At 49.2% G+C, this 22,103-nt stretch overlaps 2 protein-coding genes across 2 annotated transcripts in view; both read right to left on the reverse strand.

Moving 5' to 3' along the window:
- cyldl (cylindromatosis (turban tumor syndrome), like) overlaps positions 1-9,389 on the reverse strand; it is a 41,853-nt gene extending 32,464 nt beyond the window's left edge. Inside the window, exon 1 of the mRNA XM_060825211.1 lies at positions 9,191-9,389. The gene's annotated coding sequence lies outside the window, so the exon portion shown is untranslated. The remainder of the gene's footprint in view (positions 1-9,190) is intronic.
- A 6,064-nt stretch (positions 9,390-15,453) lies between these two features.
- naprt (nicotinate phosphoribosyltransferase) overlaps positions 15,454-22,103 on the reverse strand; it is a 57,308-nt gene continuing 50,658 nt past the window's right edge. Inside the window, exons 11-13 of the mRNA XM_060825654.1 lie at positions 21,605-21,762; positions 17,161-17,268; positions 15,454-16,318 (exon numbers count right to left, since the gene is read on the reverse strand). Of these exons, the coding sequence (XP_060681637.1) occupies positions 16,250-16,318; positions 17,161-17,268; positions 21,605-21,762 (335 nt within the window). The 3' untranslated portion in view covers positions 15,454-16,249. The remainder of the gene's footprint in view (positions 16,319-17,160; positions 17,269-21,604; positions 21,763-22,103) is intronic.

Consider the following 22,103-nt stretch of genomic DNA (forward strand, 5'->3'; position numbering starts at 1 on the left):
CTTTCCCGATGTTACCAATACTGTCTGCCTCACAGTCGCGGTTCGCTCCAATATCATACCCAAGTGTCTGGGGGCGAAAATCCCCGCCCTGCCTGCTAGACGGGGTCCCGGCCGCCTTGAGGCTTACGCTGCACACCCTGAGAGGTTAGGGCGATCTCCTGCGCTGTGTCTTCCCTAACCACACGGTGGAAATTTACCTACTCTATTGTCCTGTTGCCACAGAGTTGATGGGGATCCTCATCATTTCCACCTTTATACTAAACGGTCTCCTTGGGCGCCTCATCGAACGATTGTCCTGCGACAACCCCATTGGTTGGGCGCCCCCAGCACGGGCAGTTCCCCGGGGTGCGAATCGAAATTGCTTGCGCCCCTTACCGCGCAGTATCAAGGCGTACCGTAGGCCTTCCCCTATGCAGTCTATTATAGTTCCCTTCTCACTATTACCAATCCCACTTCCCTCTCGAGGGACTTACTCTATTTTTTCGACACAACTTCTGGACGAATGTGTTTACTCTTCGAACATTGCGTTTTAAAACATACAGGCGCCTGCGCTCCTGCAGCTGCGAGCACACATTCCCACTGAGTCATAACTGCCACTCGTACTATCTTGCATTTGTATCACTGTCCCGACTTTCATCTCCCCCGTGTAGTGCTGCTGCTCAAATGGACACGGATTATCCTACTAATTGTCTTCCACACTATGCGCACACTTGATTTTAACTTTGTCAGAATATTACGACTTGACACCGTTTGCGTAACTGCTCCCCGCAATTACCTCACCGACACTGGACCAGTGTCATGATTACGTTTTTTACATTTTTCCTCTGCTTCTTCGTAATTCGACGAACATTAAAACACCTACAGTATAATCTGGCTACCCCTGCCTCGACTGCCTTTTTGTGGCAGCCCGTGCTGGGGAGCCTTTTTTCTCTGATTTGAGATCACGAATCCCTCTGACTACCTTTGTGTAAAGTTGTACCCTTTCCCTTACATGAAACCACTCCTTCTACCTCACACAGAGTTCTCTCTATTTTGATGTGACTCCTTTTTGTGGAATACTGCCACGTACAGGTCCGCAACTCATAAGAAAAGGTTAAGGGGTTCAGACTACCTTCATTATTTTCACCATGGTCTTTATATCTGCTCCCTCCATTCCTCTTACACAAATGGTTGAGTGCACTCTTACTGGTTGCATTTGACATTCCACATGAGCACAGACCTCATGTTCAGGAGTACTGACTGGAGACTTTGGGGACTGCCTCCCGTCCATTCCGGTCTCCCAGACATGCCACCCCAAACACCCCTTACAACACACTTTATTTCCCATAGTACTCACATGGTTCCTGACTGACCCCGCCATATATCACCCTGGTGATGCGGGGACTCCTTTTTACTGCATTCCCACAGCCCCATCTCACTGATTTAAAGGTGATAAGGTATCATTACTTTTCAACCGGACCCCCATCCGTTGAGCTCCACCGGGAGACGCAGCTGCCACCAACTCCGACAACACGACAGCCTGTGTGTGACCTCCTACAAACGGACAGGGACACATCCAATACATGCTGTAATGCGACTTCCACTCATGAGCCATAATACCGGGTTTCTTGCTTACGGCTGGTTGCGATAAGGGCTGGCGAGTGGGGATCTCCCAATTCTTTTCTTCATTGCTATAGTACCGCCTTTGCATAAGCTCGCGGTTCGGGCGTAGTAAATCCTATCTCACCGGTGCGTGTCAGCTCCGTCAATGACTTTCTTTCGAATTCATCTGATCCTGTTGTACCCATGACTAACTTTTCATCTTCATCCACACTGAATGAAGCCTGGTTGTCCAAAGAGCCCCTACTTATTTATTTTGCCCGTTTAAATTGGGGATATGTGAATTGATCCTTCCATAACAGCGGGTGGGGGAGATGTACTGTGCACCCTGGCAATCGAAACACTGCTGTTCTCGCAAGCGGCCCTTGCGGACTGTCCAATATTCCTGACTGCCCTCAGCCACCCTCGGAGGCCACTGACCATGCTACTGAGCTGCCCATGCCTGTCCTTGGGGTGGTGAAATGGATGTCGCCATCTATTACTCAATGCAGCACGACTGGTTAGCCAATGACGGGTAAGATCCCTCGGGCGAGGGACAACCTAAGACAGGCACAGTCGCGCATTGACATCGGAACGCGTGGCCTCCGTTCGTCTCCATTTGATGAGATTTCTGCCTGCTTGCATCCGTGTCGGACGGTTGAACAGCACTGCTGCTCTCTGGAGCATACTGATCTATGGGACCACCGGGGCACAGTACAGTTTCACACTGGGTTTCACATCTCTAGCGGGTACCTAGTTGCTGGTACCAGGCTGTTCCTACTCCCTTTCCAAACTTACAACGCCTATTTACATTTGCCGGCTCTTTGGACTACAGACTTCCGTTTACTAAATGGCTTACTCATTCTAACGCACTCGCGTACATTCCGCCAGCTCTGAATGACTTAGTGCAATGCTGGTCTAATCCTGTGCTTTTCGTTATTTCTGCAGACACTGCCTCAATTACTTCAACTATTAGTTTAGCTTAGCATGCAGCTGTGACTGTCTATTGCTTAATTGTGTAGCGGCGCGTTTTTCAGGGCACCCTTCATCCCCATATGACTGTCTCCTTAGAACCGGTGAGTCTGGGCGATACAACACCGGACACCGGTCGCCTCGTGGGGTTGCGTTCCTTACGGGATAAGGGGGTGTGGCCTCTTTCGAGGCCAAGGGAGGGAATGTTGGAGATAATCTGCTATCGGGGTACCTACATTGGGGCTAGGGAGGGGAGCACCATTATTAAAGCAGACACTGTCAGATACCAGCTAAAACACAGCCATGTAAAGTAAACCCAGCCACTGCAGGACTGCCTGCCTGGGGCCACATTCCTGGGGGATTAGAACATGTCCGTCAGTTTCAGATCATCCTGTTACACTCTCATTGTTAATAAAGGAAACCGGTAACTATCGGATAGTGTAAATCGCACCAATACTACACTTGATTGATAAAGTACTTGCTAATGCCTCCGCTGACGTCAAACTCATTCGGGTCCTATGTTAAATGATAATATCTGTATATTCAACTATGGAGAACTATTGTGAATGCCCAGACAGCCAGACGCATGGCAATGAGGAAACCCTTCCAACAATAAACTTTTAATTTACAAGATCGGAAACTGCCGAACCCAGGATGTCTACCCATTGTTCGGCACAGCAGGAGTGGGACAGGTATCTCGGGGCAGCCAATAGAGACACTAATCCCTTCACAGACAGGTGAACTGACCAATGAAAGAGCCGAACAAGGGGAACCTGACCGGGAACTCGAGGAAGCGCGAAGTATAACTGCACCAGATCCGAAGGGAGAGACAGAACGCCTTCTCCAACGAATTTGCATGCTTTTGAATTCGTTGTATAGTGTACCAGTTTTGATTCTGTAATAAACGGTGTTTTTGCTCCAAACTCTAGCCGGTTTGATCTCTCCTTCCAACGAACACGTAGAGACGAGACCATTCGGTTTCCGTCTCAACACTTGCCCAACACTACCTCTTGCATATTCATGATTGCTTTTAGGTCCTCACCTCACCTTTGTCTCTTTCTCACTCCCTGGCATGTTATCGGTATCCCCCACAGGGAAGACAGATGCAAAGTACCTGTTCAATGCCTCAGCCATTTCATCATACTCCCATAACCAACTGCCCCTTCCCATCCTCTAACGGACCAACATTTACTTTATTCACTCTTCTTCGTTTCATATATTTATAGAAACTTTTGCGATCTGTCTTTATATTTTGTGCTAGTTTTTTCTCATACTCTATCTTACTTTTAATCCCTCTTTTTGTGGCTTTCAGTTGATCTTTAATTTTTCCCAATCTTCTAGATTCCTGCTGTTTTTGTCCACTTTGTCTGCCTTCTCTTTCACTTTGATAGCCTGCCTTATTTCCTTAGACACCCATGGCAGGTTATCCCTCCCCTTCCTGTCCTTCCTTCTCACAGGAATATCCTTTCGCTGAGCACTTTAAAAAATTGCTTTGAAGATCCTCCACTGCTCGTCAACTGTCCCACCATAAAGTTTCTGTATGGGCGGCACGGTGGCACAGTGCACTACTGCCTCACAGCGCCAGAGACCCGGGTTCAATTCCCGCCTCAGGCGACTGACTGTGTGGAGTTTGCGCATTCTCCCCGTGTCTGCGTGGGTTTCCTCCAGGTGCTCCGGTTTCCTCCCACAGTCCAAAGATGTGCGGGTCAGGTGAATTGGCCATGCTAAATTGCCTGTAGTGTTAGGTAAGGGGTAAAGGTAGGGGTATGGGTGGGTTGCGCTTCGGCGGATCGGTGTGGACTTGTTGGGCCGAAGGGCCGGTTTCCACACTAAGTAATCTAATCTAATCCAGTCTACTTTAGCCAGGTCCTCTCTCATTCTGTCATAATCCCCCTTATTCAAGGGCAGGACCCTGGGATTGGATTTTATCTTCACACTATCCAGCTGTATTTTAAACTCCACCGTACTGGGATCACTCCTTCCAAGAGGATCCCTGACTATGAGGTCATTAATTATTCCAGTCTCACTACACAGGACCAGATCTAGGATAGCCTGCTGCCTCGCTGGTGCCATTACCTGTTGGCCAAGAAAACTATTGCAGACATACTGAACGATCTCCTCCTCAAGGCTGCCCTGTCCGAGCTAGTTCAACAAATCGACATGTCAATTAAACTCCATGATAATAGCCGTACAAATTTTACAGGCCTCAGTTATTCCTTAGTTTATTGCCTGTCCCAGTGTGATGTTGTTATTTGATGGCCTGTAGACTACACCTATCAGTGATTTTTTTTTTACTTCTTGGAATTACTCATTTCCACCCAAATGGATTCAACCAAAGTCAGCCCCATGCTCTTGCACTCAATGGTCCTATTAATAAAGCCTGAGATAGTGTATGCTTTATTCATTGCTCTCTTACCACCTTAAATGCACGTATACACCCATGTCCCTCTGCTCCTGCATTCCTGTGAAACTAGTGCACTTTATATTGTACTGTCTCTCGGTCATCTCCCTACCAACATCCTGAGGGCTAGCATTGACCAGAAACTCAACTGGACTCACCACATAAACACAGTGGCAACAAGAGCAGGTCAGAGGCTAGGAATACTGTAGTGAGTAATTCATCTCTTGACTCCCCACCATCTCCAAGACACAAGTCAGGAGTGTGATGGAATATTCCCCAATTGCCTGGATGGGTGCAACTCCAACACCACGCAAGAAGCTGGACACGTTCCAGGAAAAAGTAGTCCATTTGATTGCCACCCACTCACGTGGTGCCACGGCAGCACAGTGGTTAGCACTGCTGCCTCACAGCGCCAGAGACCCGGGTTCAATTCCCGACTCAGGCGACTGACTGTGTGGAGTTTGCATATTCTCCCCGTATCTGCGTGGTTTCCTTCGGGTGCTCCGGTTTCCTCCCACAATCCAAAAATGTGCAGGTTAGGTGAATTGGCCATGCTAAATTGCCCATAGTGTTAGGTGAAGGGGTAAATGTAGGGGTATGGGTGGGTTGCGCTTCAACGGGTCGGTGTGGTCTTGTTGGGCCGAAGGGCCTGTTTTCACACTAAGTAATGTAATCTAATTCACAAACATCCACTCTCTTCACCACCGACGCAGCAGTGTGTACTGTCTATAAGAAGCACTGCAGAAAATTCACCAAAAAATCCTCAGACAGCACCTTCCAAACCCATGACCACTTCCATCTCGAAGGACATATCACAATTCCTTCACTGTCGCTGGGTCAAAATCCTGGAATTCCCTCCCCAAGGGCACTGGGGGTCAACCTACAGCAGGTGGACTGTGGCAGTTCAAGAAGGCAGCTCACCCCCACCTTCTCAAGGGGGCAACTAGGGAACTGTGAAGTAGCTTCTGACATTTTCCTCTATTAAAAAAAAAGGTGCTATATAAATGTAGGTGGTAGTTGCGGCTGCACTGGGCCACCTGTAAACAGTTAAGGCTTCAGTCAGTCAGAGTGTTATCCAGCTGTAAAAATAGAAAGTGCTGATGCAGTACAAGAGCTCAAACAGCCTCAGAGAGAGATTTAGTGGTTCAGGGTGGGAGCCTCTCTCTAATTGAGTGTTCTGCGTCCTTCTCGCTGTCGTGTGGTGATACTGAGACATAAACTATAACAGCACGTTGGAGACTGTCAGATACCAGAGACCAGGAGCAATGATGTACTCCTTCTCAAACCCAAGCACATGTAATTGGGTCAGATTTGATAAACACTCAAGGGACATTATTTGACCAAACACCACAGGGTTGTAGACGTTCACATCATCAAGATGGCAGCACAGCAGGGCTCCTGTGCCAGACGGCGGCCATGAGGAATCCCAGCGGTGAGGGGACACCTCTTTACCTATCCAGGCCAGGCAAGGGACCTGGCATTGGAATTGGCAGCTGCTACATCAGCTGAGGTGGCGTCGGTGAGGTGTGCCCAGCGGGGTAAGATGGCACCTGAGGATCGGGGACTTTGTTGTTGGTTGGGTCTGGCGGCAGTGGATGAAGGGTCTCACGGCAATACCGAGGAGATGGGCCCAGCGGCAAGAGACATGGTTCTGTCGCTGGCACAGGCGGCGAGGCAGGGACGGAGGAGAATCAGCCCAATGGCACCCAAAGGGTGGGCCCTACGACGTTGATTAGGTTCAGTGTAGACAGCAGCACAGACGTCAGTAATGAGGAGATGACTGATGGACTCTCTCTCACAATTTTTGTTAATCCTTAAAACTATTCAAAATGGCACTGGGCAGACTAGGCCAACACTCCCAGTGCAGTTCTGAGGGGCAGAGTCCAAGGTGCCATCTTTATGCTAAAACATTAAATGTGAGGCCCAGTCAGGAGTCCCATAGGGCCTCTTCTGTGCTGTGTGCCTTCAGCCCATCAAGTCTGCACCCACCTATCTACATTAGTGCCCCCTTCCTGCACTAGGCCCTTAGCCTTGAACGTTAAGGCATTTTGAGATTTTTATTTTAATTCATCCATAGGATAAAGGCCTCACTGGCTGGGCCAGTCTTTGTTGCCAATCCTTAACTGAGTTGAGTATCAGCCACATTACTGTGGGTCTGGAGTCACATGGAGGCCAGACCAGGTAAGGATAGCAGTTTCCTTCCCTGAAGGACATTAGGGCTTTTGCAACAATTGGCAACGGATTCATAGAACATAGAACAGTACAGCACAGAACAGACTCTTTGGCCCTCAATGTTGTGCCGGCCTTACATCCTACTCTAAGATTAAACGGACCTACATACCCTTCATTGTCCTATCTTCCGTGTGCTTATCCAAGAGTCACTTAAATGTCCCGAATGTATCTGACTCTACTATCACTGCTGGCAGTGCATTCCACACACTCACCACTCTCTATGTAAAGAACCTTCCTCAAATTACCTTAAAATTATGCCCCTTCATGAGAGACATTTCCATCCTGGGAAAAAGTCTCTGTTTAGAACATAGATGGTCATCATTAGAGTCTTCATTTCAGATTTTTATTAAATTCCAATTCCGCCATCTGCTGCAGTGGGATTCAGCCCTGGATCCTCACACCGTTCTCTGGATTAATACCCTAGCGATAAATACCACTTGGCCATGTCCTCCCATAGTGCCCATCCAAGTACATTTTAAAGGTTGTGAGGTTTCCTGCCTCAACTCCTCTCCCAGGCCACGCATTCTCAATTCCCACGACACCCTCTGGGTGAAAACGGTTTTCCTCATATCCACTCTAAATCCCCCGCCTCTCACTTGAAAGGTTATGCTTTGTTCAGTTTCTCATCACTGAAATGCTCTATCCCAGGCAATACCCTGGTGAACCTCCTCTGCACTCCCTCCAGTACAGTCACATCCTTCAGAGAGCGTAGGGACCAGAGCAGCACACCATGCTCCAGCTGTGGCCTAACCAAAGGGAGCACAGAGAGGATCCCACAGCACAGTTCTGAAGAAAAACAAGACCAATCTCCTGGCAAATACGAAAAGCATCTGGTCATGATCAGGGTACCTTTACTCTTGAAGCTTGCTGGGCCAAATTTGGTCACAAGTCACACAACACCAGGTTATAGTCCAATAGGTTTATTTGAAATCACCAGCTTTCAAAGCACTGCCCCTTCCCAAGGAGCACAGAGACATACAGCACGGAAACAGACCCTGCCAACCAGATATCCCAGCCTAATCTAGTCCCATTTACCAGCACCAGGCCTATATCCCTCCAAACCCTATTCATACACCCATCCAAATGCCTTTTAAATGTTGCAATTGTAACAGCTTCCACCACTTCTTCTGGTAGCTCATTCCAAACATTTACCACCCTCTGCATGAAAAAGTTGCCCCATAGATCCCTTTTAAATCTTTCCCCTCTAGCTCTGGACTCCCCCATCCTGGGGAAAGGACCTTGTCTATTTACCTTATCCATGCCCCTCATGATTTTATAAATCTCTATAAGCTCACCTCTCAGTCCCCGATGCTCCAAGGAAAACAGCCCCAGCCTGTTCAGCCTCTCACTATAGCAGTCTGAAAGCTTGTGATTTCAAATAAACCTGATGCACCATAGCCTGCTGTTGTCCAACACCAGCATCTCCACATTATGCAGAATTTGGCAGGTGTCTTACATTGCAAGAGTAACTACACTTACAACAACAAAAACAACTACTGACTGGTCCTTGGGGCCATCTGGAAGTGAAAGGCGCTACATTAATGCAACTCCGTTCAGTGTAATAAAGGTTAAATACAAAGCACCTGGAATCACATGGTGCCCCTTGCTAGCTCTTTGCAACATCTATTATAAAATTCCCTCTGTCATTGCTGGAATTTAAAAAAAGATTAACTAATCGCCCCTTTACTTTTGTAGAAATAGCTCCTAAATTTACACAACCTGCTGTCTTTCAGACAGACAATCTAGTCCAAGTCACGGGCTTCAATCAATTCCTACATCCCACACAGGTTCAAAGATCTGAAACGGAACTGAAAGCAACATTGAATTCTCGAATCTGGTTTGACTTGCCCAGGGTAGGGCTGAACTCGGCGTTTTGACTGGCTTTCTCCCTGCACACAGATGCTGTCAACCCCTTACTGAGAGTTTGCAGGGATTTAATATTCTCATCGCGGCGAGATGAGCTGTTTAAACCCTGTTTACGGGAAATAAAAACATTGCTGCATTTACCTGGTCCAGGGGCTCAGCTGCTCCTCAATGTTTCACTTCAGCTTCTGTGATACAATGTATCCCTCCTGGATACTACAGGGAGAGACTGACTCAATCCAAATGCTGCTGCTGCTACTACCCACTGAAACCACTCTTCCTGCTTCAGGACCTTTCTCTTTCTCTTTCTCCTCCAGTTTACTAGCTGCTTCCGCCTTTTGAAGGGATTTAAAACACTGAGAGCGTTTCCTGGTCTAGGGTAAACATGGTGCCCATCATCTCCCTCTGGAGGTCGGAGGTTCAAACACCTGCTGGGAGCACTAACCCACCCTAAACCAGGCCAGAACCATCATAAACCATCCTAAACCAGGCCAGAACCATCATAAACCAGCCCAGATCCATCATAAACCATCCTAAACCAGCCCAGATCCACCATATTATAAACCGACAACACAGACATCTATTATAAACCGACTGACTCCCACAGCTACCTGGACTACACCTCCTCCCACCCTGCCCCCTGTAAAAACGCCATCCCATTTTCCCAATTCCTTTGTCTCCGCCGCATCTGCTCCCAGGAGGACCAATTCCAACACTGCACAGCCCAGATGGCCTCCTTCTTCAAGGACCGCAGATTCCCCCCAGACGTGATCGACGATGCCCTCCACCGCATCTCCTCCACTTCCCGCTCCTCCGCCCTTGAGCCCCGCTCCTCCAACCGCCACCAAGACAGAACCCCACTGGTTCTCACCTACCACCCCACCAACCTCCGCATACAACGTATCATCCGCCGCCATTTCCGCCACCTCCAAACGGACCCCACCACCAAGGATATATTTCCCTCCCCTCCCCTATCAGCGTTCCGCAAGGACCACTCCCTTCGTGACTCCCTCGTCAGATCCACACCCCCCACCAACCCAACCTCCACTCCCGGCACCTTCCCCTGCAACCGCAGGAAATGTAAAACTTGCGCCCACACCTCCACACTCACTTCCCTCCAAGGCCCCAAGGGATCCTTCCATATCCGCCACAAGTTCACCTGTACCTCCACACACATCATCTATTGCATCCGCTGCACCCGATGTGGCCTCCTCTATATTGGTGAGACAGGCCGCTTACTTGCGGAACGCTTCAGAGAACACCTCCGGGCCGCCCGAACCAACCAACCCAATCACCCCGTGGCTCAACACTTTAACTCTCCCTCCCACTCCACCGAGGACATGCAGGTCCTTGGACTCCTCCACCGGCAGAACACAACTACACGACGGCTGGAGGAGGAGCGCCTCATCTTCCGCCTGGGAACCCTCCAACCACAAGGTATGAATTCAGATTTCTCCAGCTTCCTCATTTCCCCGCCCCCCACCTTGTCTCAGTCGGTTCCCTCAACTCAGCACCGCCCTCCTAACCTGCAATCCTCTTCCTGACCTCTCCGCCCCCACCCCACTCCGGCCTATCACCCTCACCTTGACCTCCTTCCACCTATCCCACCTCCATCGCCCCTCCCCCTAGTCCCTCCTCCCTACCTTTTATCTTAGCCTGCTTGGCTCTCTCCCTCTCTTATTCCTGATGAAGGGCTTATGCTCGAAACGTCGAATTCTCTATTCCTGAGATGCTGCCTGGCCTGCTGTGCTTTGACCAGCAACACATTTGCAGCCAGATCCACCATAACCCAGCTGAAAATGTGTTGCTGGTTAAAGCACAGCAGGTTAGGCAGCATCCAAGGAATAGGAAATTCGACGTTTCGGGCATAAGCCCTTCATCAGGAATGAGGAGAGGGTGCCAAGCAGGCTAAGATAAAAGGTAGGGAGGAGGGACTTGGGGAAGGGGCGATGGAGATGTGATAGGTGGAAGGAGGTCAAGGTGAGGATGATAGGCCGGAGTGGGGTGGGGCGGAGAGGTCAGGAAGAAGATTGCAGGTTAGGAGGGCGGTGCTGGGTTGAGGGAACCGACTGAGTCAAGGCGGGGGGAGGGGAAATGAGGAAACTGGAGAAATCTGAGTTCATTCCTTGTGGTTGGAGGGTTCCCAGGCGGAAGATGAGGCGCTCCTCCTCCAGCCGTCGTATTGTTATGTTCTGCCGGTGGAGGAGTCCAAGGACCTGCATGTCCTCGGTGGAGTGGGAGGGAGAGTTAAAGTGTTGAGCCACGGGGTGGTTGGGTTGGTTGGTCCGGGCGTCCCAGAGGTGTTCTCTGAAGCGTTCCGCAAGTAAGCGGCCCGTCTCCCCAAGATAGAGGAGGCCACATCGGGTGCAGCGGATGCAATAGATGATGTGTGTGGAGGTGCAGGTGAACTTGTGGCGGATATGGGAGCATCCCTTGGGGCCTTGGAGGGAAGTGAGGGAGGAGGTGTGGGCGCAAGTTTTATATTTCCTGCGGTTGCAGGGGAAGGTGCCGGGAGTGGAGGTTGGGTTGGTGGGGGGTGTGGACCTGACGAGGGAGTCACGAAGGGAGTGGTCTTTGCGGAACGCTGATAGGGGAGGGGAGGGAATACATATCCTTGGTGGTGGGGTCCGTTTGGAGGTGGCGGAAATGACGGCGGATGATACGTTGTATGCGGAGGTTGGTGGGGTGGTAGGTGAGAACCAGTGGGGTTCTGTCTTGGTGGCGGTTGGAGGAGCGGGGCTCAAGGGCGGAGGAGCGGGAAGTGGAGGAGATGCGGTGGAGGGCATCGTCGATCACGTCTGGGGGGAGTCTGCGGTCCTTGAAGAAGGAGGCCATCTGGGCTGTGCGGTGTTGGAACTGGTCCTCCTGGGAGCAGATGCGGCGGAGACGAAGGAATTGGGAATATACTGACTCCCACAGGTACCTGGAAAATTTTTACCTCACCCAAACCCAGGCCAGAATCATCATAAACCAACTTAAACCTTACCACCCGTTGCCTGGAGGAAGAATGCCTCATCTTCCACCTTGGGACCCTCCAACCACCTGGGATCAATGTGGATGTCACCAATTTCCCCTCCCCCCACCTTATCCCAGATCTAACAGTGCCCTGTTGAAATGTCCCACCTGTCCATCTTCCTTCCCACCTATCTGCTCCACCCTCCTCTCCAACCTATCACCTTCTATCTCATCTTCATCTACCTATCTCACGCTCAGCTACCTTCCCCCCATCCCCGCGCCAAACCCCCTCCCATTTATCTTTCAGCCCCCTTAGGCCACAAGCCCCATCCCTGATGAAGGGCGTTTGATTCCTGCTCCTTGGAAGCTGCCTGGCCTGCTGTGCTTTTCCAGCATTACACTCTTCAATGTGAACCAATGGACAGTGAAAAGCATTGTTTACGAGCAGCACAGGCAGATCATAGTCAGCGAGATGGACAGGTCATAAGGTGAAAACTGGACAGAGTCACAGAGGATACACTGCACAGCGTGTGCGGTCAGCAAGATCAACATTAACAAGATCAGCATCATTTGAGGTTAGAGAGTCCATTCATCAGTCTAATAATGGCCAGGAAGAAGCTGTTGCTGAACCTGCTGGTGTGTCTGGTGGAAGACTGTAGGAGATTATTACTGGGGTGGGAGGGGTCTTTGATGATGTTGGCAGCCTCTCCGTGACAGCGAGCTGTGTAAATGGAGTCCATGGATAGGAGGTTGGCTTCAGTGATGGTCTGGGCAGACCAGTTGCCGTACTAGGCAATCATGAAGGTGGCGGGGTTAGATGAAAGGGAGATGGGAAGCAGCCCACTGGATCATCAACATCGACCTGGACCATTGGGCTGAATAGCCTGTTAATTTGCTATAAATTCTCTGCAATTCTGTGTAAAATTCCTAAAAGCAAATACACAAGACAGATGCTCCTCTGAATAAGGAGGCCTTGTATTTATATCATGCCTTCAGCATACGGGCTCTGACCAGGAGACCATTCAGCCCCTCCAGCCTTACTCTGCCATTCAATAGGATCTGACCCGATCACTTCACATCCTGTCTGTAACCTTTCAACTCCTTGTTTACCAAGAACCTCCCTGTGTCTGATTTAAAAATATTCACAACTCGACTTCTGCTGCTTTTTCAAAGACTCACCAACATCACCCCCCCCAAGAGAAAAAAAAATTCTCCTCATCCCTGTCTGAGGTGGATGACCCTTGGCTTTTAAACCATGACCCCTAGTTCTAGATTCTGTCACATATTCTCCAGTGCAGTAAAATATCCCAAACAGGTTGACGGGGGAGATGGCAGACTGTAAACATATTGTGATACTCTGTCCAAACAGATCATTACCCATCCCTCTCATCTGTGTCAGTGGGCAGGTAATTCCCAAGCTCCAGCAGCCTCTGTGAGGACGGCAATAAATGAAAGGGCAGTGGAACAACAATTTTGATTTTTATTGAGTAGTAGGAGAACCCTTCCTCCTGACACTATTTGTTTTGTCTTCAGAAGAGTAAAAAAATTCTACTTCAGTCACTGACCCATGGCCAGGGTGAGCTACAAAGAGGTTGAGTGAGAAACACTGGGAACTAGTCCCACAGCAGACCTCAGGGAGAAGGGAGCTTGGGCTCAGGGAGAGGAGAAATGAGCATCTTCCATGGGAAAACCTCCATGCTGAGGATGAAATGGACACTGGGATTGCTGGGCAGGCCTGGCGGCCTCTGTGGCGGGAGAAACTGAGTGGACATTTCAGATCTGGTGTGATGATTTTCCATAAGACGGGAGGATATAGGAGCAGAATGGCCCACTGAGTCTGCTGCGCCATTCGATGTTTCTCAACCCCCATTCTCCTGCCTTCTCCCTGGAATCCTTGATCAAGAACCTAACTCTGTCTTAAATACACTCAATGACTTGGCACCCCCCAGCCCTCTGCGGCGATGAGTTCCACAGGTTCCCCATCCTCCTGAAGAAATTCCTCCTCATCTAAAGCGTCGTCCCTTCACTCTGAGGCCGTGTCCTCAGGTCCCAGTCTCTCCTACTGATGGAAACATCTTCTCCACATCCACTCTATCCAGGCCTCTCTGTATTCTGTACGTTTCAATCTGAAAATCCCCCTCATCCTTCTAAACTCCATCAAGTACAGGCCCAGAGTCCTCAAACGCTCCTCATATGACAAGTCCTTCATCCCCATCACCATTCATGTAAACATCCTCTGGATCTCCTTCAATACCAGCACATCCTTCCTTAGATACGGAGCCCAAAATGCTGAAAGTATTACTAAATGCAGCCTGACCAGAGCCTTATACATCCTCAGCAGTACATCCCTGCTCTTGTATTCTACCCCTCTTGAAATGAATGCTAACATTGCATTTGCTTTCTTAATTTCTATATGTTAACCTGGAGAGAAAACTGAACTAGGACTCCCAAGTCTCTTTGTGCTTCAGATTTCTAAAACTGTCCCCGTTTGGAAAATAAACTACACCTTCATTCTTCCTACCAAAGTGCATAATCTCTCACTTTCCCCAATTGTATTCCATCTGCCACTTCTTTACCCACTCTGCCAATCTGTCTGAGTCCTTCTGCAGCCTCCCCACCTCCTCAATCCTACCTGTCCCTCCACCTATCTGTAAACGTAGCCAGAATGCCCCCAGTACCTTCACCCGGATCATTAATGTGTAAAGTGAAAGGTTGTGGTCCCAACACTGACCTTTGTGGAACACCACTAGTCACTGGCTTCCATCCAGGAATAGATCCCTGGGTCTCTACTCTCTGCCTTCTGCCAGTCAGCCAATCCTCAATCCATGTCAGTACCATGTCCCAAACACCATGGGCTCTTATCTTATTTAACAGCCTCCCGAGCAGCATCTTGTCAAAGGTTTTCTGGAAATCCAATGAGATTATGTCCACAGACTCTCCTTTGTCTACTTTGTTACCTCCTCAAAGAATTCCAACAGATTTGTCGGGTGTGACCTCACCTTGACCATACTGTGCTGACTCTGCCCTATTTTATTGGGCACCTCCACATACTCTGCAATCTCAGCCTTAATGATGGACTCTCAAATCTTACCAATGACCAAGGTCAGGCCAACCGGCCTACAGTTTCCTGTCTTCTGCCTCCCGTTAGCGATGTTCCAGTCGTTGGGGGCCCTTCCTGATATTAGTCATTCTTGAAAGATCACCACCAATGCCTTTTCAGAAGGTGGAGGGCAAATCGACTCTGATTGGATGAGGTGTTGCCTTATAGAAAGTAGTGGATAACAGCAGTGTCCCCAGGACAGCCAGATAATTCAAAAAGGTGACAGTACGGAAGGTCTTCCTTTATTTATGGAGATTGGGTCCCTGTGTGTAACAATGAGCCACACCATGAACTCAGCTGGTTATATAATGTTTACTTCTAATGACCAACCACAAGACTCTTGAGCACAGGGTTTGGATCATTTATTCAAATGTACACAGGGACAGAGACAACTCCAGACAGTTAGAATGAAAACAGAGGAGTAGAGAAATATGCAGTATCTTTGCATCATTTTCAGTCACAGAAGCATCTCATTATTCAAATTCCAATCTCATTTCCTACAAATATAAGAAACAAATTTCTGAGCATTGGGTTAAACTTGTTAATGAATTCTCAAGGTTTAATTAATCTTATTTTAGCTTGGTACTATTTTGCCCCATTCTTTATCGGTGTCTGGCAATTCCCTATCTCTACATCCATTCTGACTCCGAAGTCTCTGGGATTTGTTTTGTTAATACTGACTCTGTTTTGTAAGACATTCATCTACAGATTCCTGCTGAAACCCGCCTTTAGGGTTCACCTGGGAATTACTCACTGCTACAGGAGAATAACCATTTCACCCCTGACTACCTCAGACAGTCATCAGTGACATTATTGACACAGTTCGGATTGTTCAGTAAATGCTACTCAATCACATTTGGTTTTGGGATTTGCAAGTATGGGCTGATTGAGTACAGTCTATTCTCTGCCAGTTAGGAATTTGATTCAATTAGCCAATTGTTGGGATGTACATTGTGAGTTCGGGAATCCTCGCTCTCCCCATTGCAATTGATAATGCCACTTGAGATTTGGATTTCTTGTGTTTATCCTGATGATCACCTTCAGCATTAACTCGATTTTCAGTTCCATCCTTCCAATTGTCTCCTGTCTTTTCTAATTGGCTGTTGACACCGACAGAGAGCAGCGATGTGATTGGCTCATTTGGGACACTAAGCACTGGGTCTACTCTTCTTGATGAGGTCATCCAGGAGGTCACGCAGCTTCTGTGACATAGCAACCTGGAAACAAAGGATGGACTTGCGTTGCAGTAGGTCATTTCACATCCCAAGTTCATCCTAAAACCCTTCGCAGCCAATGATCTGAGGCTCAGTAACCAATTTACACAAAGCAATTTCCCACAGAGAGCCACGTGGTGATGTAATGAGGACTCCTCTGTTTCGGGTTTGTGCTGTCAGTGTAACTGACCAGCTGATAAGACCCAGGGACCTCGCACTAATGTCCTTAGATTGCAAGTTTTAGATTAGATTAGATTAGATTAGACCCAACAAGTCCACACCGACCCACCGAAGCGCAACCCACCCATACCCCTACATTTACCCCTTACCTAGACCTGCACATCTTTGGACTGTGGGAGGAAACCGGAGCACCCGGAGGAAACCCACGCAGACACGGGGAGAACGTGCAAACTCCACACAGTCAGTCGCCTGCGACGGGAATTGAACCCGGGTCTCAGGCGCTGTGAGGCAGCAGTGCTAACCACTGTGCCACCGTGCCGTCCTCCGATAACTCTCCCTCACAAATGGCCCAGGGGTTGTTATCCTGGATTATACCCCCGTGTACCTGGAGGGGGAATGGAATCCATGGCTTATGGACTCCAGGGTGAGATGCTAACCCAGATCACAAACTCATTCCCCCACTGCAGTGAGAGGATCGAAGATTAACCCCCTTCCCCATTAGGCGCAGAGGCCTTTTCCAGCCAAATTCCCTCTGGTCAATCAACCAAAGCGGAGTTAAACCAGGAAGAGAACCTGCTAAATGCCCTGTTCATCGTGAGGATCCTTCAGTAAACAAACATCGAACGTAGAACTTACAGCAGCAGGTTTCAGCTCTGACCTCATACCTGGTAGGGAGCAGGATGGTGAAGATGCTTGTATTTTGGAGCCAGGTTGTTTAAGGAGCTCTGTGCACGCCTCCTGATCTCTGATGTTGTACAGAGGCTTTCACAAATCTAAATTAAAACCCAGAAACAGATGGTTAGGGAGAGCCTGGATAAGCGTGTATTCTACTGCATTCCTTTTCTCGTCTTGTTACTGCTAAACTAATCCAAAACCCATTCCTGTGAAGGATGGCAAGGCACCAAGACATATTCTACAGCACAGAAAAAGGACCTTCGGCCCATCACTTCCTCCTAGTCAATCCACTAGGGGCAGAATTCAAGGAATACAGAAAGCCCTCACCCTGGCGTTCCTGACACAAGGCACTTTAGGGAGCTCTTGCTCCACATTGACCCTATGCAGTGTTATACACACTTTGTATAGGGAGGCTTGTGTTTGTAGTACCACCCCTTCCCAGCTGATTCCGAGTCACCGTGTCAGGGTGGTAGAGAGACCCTCATGCTCAGAGGGCCCCTTGTACAATGGCATTGGCACTTCCTCGCCACTGAAGGAGGGGAGGAGAGGTGCCAGGCAAAGGGTGGTCCCACAGCTCCCCCCTGTCAGAATGGGTGAAGGAAGACCATGCGTCTAACAGCGTGATGGTCTAGGGGAGCGAGATGGGTCACATTGGATGGACCCATCAACACAATCTGGGTCACCAACCCTTCTGAATCGAGGGCCTCAATGTCCTCACAATCGATACGGCATAAGTGCTGGCTCCCACCAGAGTCCATTTACCCGGCCCACCAGCTGGGAAGTTTGGGCAGTGGTGGAGGGGGACCATGAACTGGTGACTCCCAGGTCAAGGGTCAGGACACCGGGAGAGAGACATGAAGATGACTGGACCTGTAGTTGGCAGTACCTCTCACTTTGGGCAGTACCTCTCACTGAGGATACCCTCTGGCAACTCGGAATGGGGAAAAGGGCATGAAAATGTGCTACAGAAGTATACCACCCTCCTGGGCAGAGATTCCAACTTTGTGGGATCGCCAACTTTAAGGTCAAAGAGTTACATTTTGCAACTTGGAATGTTAAAACAACCCCAAATTATATCCACACTGTGCCACACAGATTAATAAGGCATCATTAGCCTCAATGACGGGAAGGAATGTTTGACCCCCAACTGCACCATCGTCATCAACCCTTCTGCCCTGACCCTCAACTCCAATGAGGTCGAGGAAAGGTTCTAACCTGACCTTTGAACTCCTCACTGCCTTCCCAAAAGGTCATCTTTCAGGGGCAGGGTGGCAGTGGTGGCTTCCATGGTGGGTGGGACGTGATTCCAATATCTGAAGAGGAACCATCAGGGAAAGATTGACACCAATGGACAATGTTCCTGGCACTGCCACAGTCTAACAGCATCCTCTTCCACCAGACAGACAAATACCAAACCACACAGTACCATCCCATCTCCCTCCTGGATTATGTTGTTGTTCATGTCAACGATCCATGTGTTGTCTGTATCACTCCAACCATGTGGGGATGATGGCTTTTGGACAGACCAACTTGACCAATCAGTGATGGACAGGTTCTGTACACATCAGTAGAGAGCGGAAATGGGGCGGCATGGTGGCTTAATGGTTAGGACTGCTGCTTCACAGTGCTAGGCCTCCAGCCTCAGACAACACTCTGTGTGGAGTTCGTATGTTTTCCCCGTGTCTGTGTAGGTTTCCTCCGGGTGCTCTGGTTTCCTCCCACAATCCAAAGATGTGCAGGTCATGGTGGATTGGCCATAGCGTCCAGGAATGTGCAGGGTACGTGGGTCAGTCCTGGGAAATGGATGTTTACAGGGATGGGGGTGGGTCTGAGAGGGATGTTCTTTGGTGGGTCACGTGTGGACTTGATGGGCCGAATGGTCTGCTTCCACACTGTAGAGATTCTATTCTAATCTAAATTGCCCACAGTGCCTAGGGATGTGCAGGCTGGATGGATGAATTCGCTGTGGGGTTACAGGAATAAGAGTAGGGGTGGGTCTGGGTGAGATGTTCTTCAGCGGGTCAGTATACTCTCGATAGGCCAAATAGCCTCTATCTGTGCTGTAATGATTTATGATGCAATGGATAATCTGATTGAGATTTGGCTCGTTCTGAGGAAGTCTCCGATGTGTGTCACCAGCTGTGTAATGCTGCTAATACCTTCTCAAATACTTCACCCATGAAACTGCTCTGATTAACCAGTTCTGTTTGATGCTGCATGAATTTAAATTGTTCTCAGTTTAGTATGTGTGCTACCTGAGTGAGCACAGAAATCACAGAATTGTTGAATTTTTTTTAGCATGGAGCGAATTTGCCTTAATGTTTATCTCAGTCGATACAAGGCCAGGGAAGAAACTAGATGGAGGTGGTGGTGGTTGGGGGAGGTGGGGGGGAGGGGGTGGAATTCTTACTTTTCACAAAACAGTGACCTTCTGGAGATTTATAAAATTGTGAAAGGCATGGATAGGATAAATGGACAAGGTCTTTTTCCTGGTGGGGGGAGTGTCCAGAACTAGAGGGCATAGGTTTAAGGTTAGAGGGGTAAAATTTAAAAGGGACCTAAGGGGCAACTTTTTCATGCAGAGGGGAGGGTGGTGTGTGTTAGAGTGAGCTGTCAGAGGAAGTGGTGGAGGCTGGTACAACACTTAAAAGGCACCTGGATGGGTATATGAATAAGAAGGGTTTAGAGGGATATGGGCCGGGTGCTGGCAGGTGGGACTAGATTGGGATGTCTGGTTGGCATGGACGGGTTGGACCGAAGGGTCTGTTTCCATACTGTACATAACTGTGCCTGTGATTAGAGTCATAGAGATGTACAGCATGTAAACAGACCCTTTGGTAACACAGGAGCTGGACCATTCAGGGACAAGGTCAGGAAGCCCGTCTTCACACAAAGGATTGTGGAAATCAGGAACTCCTTGCCCACAAAAGACTGTGGATACTCGGGCTGAATTGAGAGAGAGAGATTTTCCAAAGTTTAAGCTGTCAAAGAGTATGAAACTATGTCTGGTAAAGGTGAAGCTTCCTGTAACTCCATGATTGGCCCTGTCTGCACCTATGCTCATTTGTGATCTGATTAAGTAATGGCCAGGTAATGACCGTCACCAATAAGAGACAATCTAACCACCACCCCTTGACAGTCAATGGTATTACCATCACTGAATCCCACACCATTATAAACATCCTGGGGGTTACCATTGGGGGAGAGAGAGGGGGGAACTCAACTGGACGCACCACATAAACACACTGGCTACAAGAGCAGTTCAGAGATTGGGAATCCTGCAGTGAGTAACTCCCCTCCTGACTCCCCAAAGCCATCTACAAGGCTCAAGTCAGGAGGGTGATGGAATACTCCCCACTTGCCTGGATGGGTCCAGCTCCAACAACACTCAAGAAGCTTGACACCATCCAGGACAGAGCAGCCCACTTGATTGGCACCACATCCACAAGCATCCATTCCCTCCACCATCGATGCTGAGTAACAGCAGTGTGTACCATCTACAAGATACACTGGAGAAATTCACCAAAGATCCTCAGACAGCACCTTCCAAACCTGTGACCACTTCCATCTGGAAGGACTAGGGCATCTGAAACGTGGGAACACAACCCCTTGCATGTTTCCCTCCAAGCCACTCACCACCCTGACTTGGAAATATATCGCTGTTCCTTCACTGCCTCTGGGTCAAAATCCTGGAATTCCCTCCCTAAGAACATTCTGGACTGCAGCGGTTCAAGAAGGCAGCTCATCTCCACCTTCTCAAGAGACAACTAGGGACGGGCAATAAATGCTGGGCCCAGCCAGTGACCCCTAGATCCTGTGAGTGAATTTTAAAAATGGCTGCATAACCCTGAATGGGCTGAATGGTCCCTTCCTGTTGGAATGGCCACGTTGTGCCAGAAGCTGGAATGTGAAGCATGGGCAGGGTGGATAGAAAGCAGGTGGTCTCCTTAGTCAATAACAAGGGGCTATTGTTTTAAAGTGTGAGACAGGAAGGATTTGAGGAAAACCTTTCTCACCCCAGACTGTGTTAGCAGTGGGGGGGGGGTCTGACTGCCCTGCCTGGGAGGGGAGTTGAGGCGGTAAACCTCACAATCTTTAAAATAAACTTGAATGAGCTCTCGAAATGTCCTAATATTCAAGGCTAAGGGCCTAGTACAGGAAAAGGCCTAATAGAGCATACTCTTGGTGGTATGGACTGATGGGCCAAAGGGCCTTTTCACTCCCGTCTAATTTATATGAATCTCAGGGATTTGAGGAATAAATGTGTAATACAACGCTGTGAGTCACTCCCTGGAGAAAATCTACAAGGTCTTTGGAAGGAACAGCTGCTGGACGGGGAAGACCGAGTGAGACGATTCTGTGAGGGAGCTCCAGGAGGGGCCTAGCAATGGCGCACTGGCAGCTGGAGGGTGGGCCGAAGCGCCAGTCACTCACCTGGCCATGTTGGTAGTAAACCCGGTGGAGGGTCTCCACCCGCGCAGCCGTCACCCAGAAACCAGCGCATCGCCCGGTCAGAGCGTAACACTTGATCTCCTCATCGGCCCTCAGCTCTGGCTCCTCCGCCAGAGTCAGGAGATCAAGGAAGGGGCTTCCTGAGGTGGGGTGGGGTGGAGGATGGGAGGGAGAGGGATCAAGGTTGAGGGTGAACACGGGTGGGGGGTTAGGGGTAACAGGGATAATGGAGGGGTGGGGCAAGGATGGTGGGGGAGGAGGGATGTGGGTGAGGGGGCAGAGAAAGATGAGTGTTAGATGGATTGCTTGCTATTCTCACTGTAAGACATTGCCCTGGTATCAGTCTGACTGGGATTAACATCCAGGAATAGAGAGAGCCAGGACTGCACGGTTAACGTGATGTTTGAGATTGACTAACCCTCTCCCCCAGAAGGTATGTTTATCCTTCCATGCCTGTCCATCCCAACTTTCTCCATCTGTC

Source organism: Hemiscyllium ocellatum, chromosome 5, assembly GCF_020745735.1.
Source record: "Hemiscyllium ocellatum isolate sHemOce1 chromosome 5, sHemOce1.pat.X.cur, whole genome shotgun sequence".
In the NCBI taxonomy this organism is placed as follows: domain Eukaryota; kingdom Metazoa; phylum Chordata; class Chondrichthyes; order Orectolobiformes; family Hemiscylliidae; genus Hemiscyllium; species Hemiscyllium ocellatum.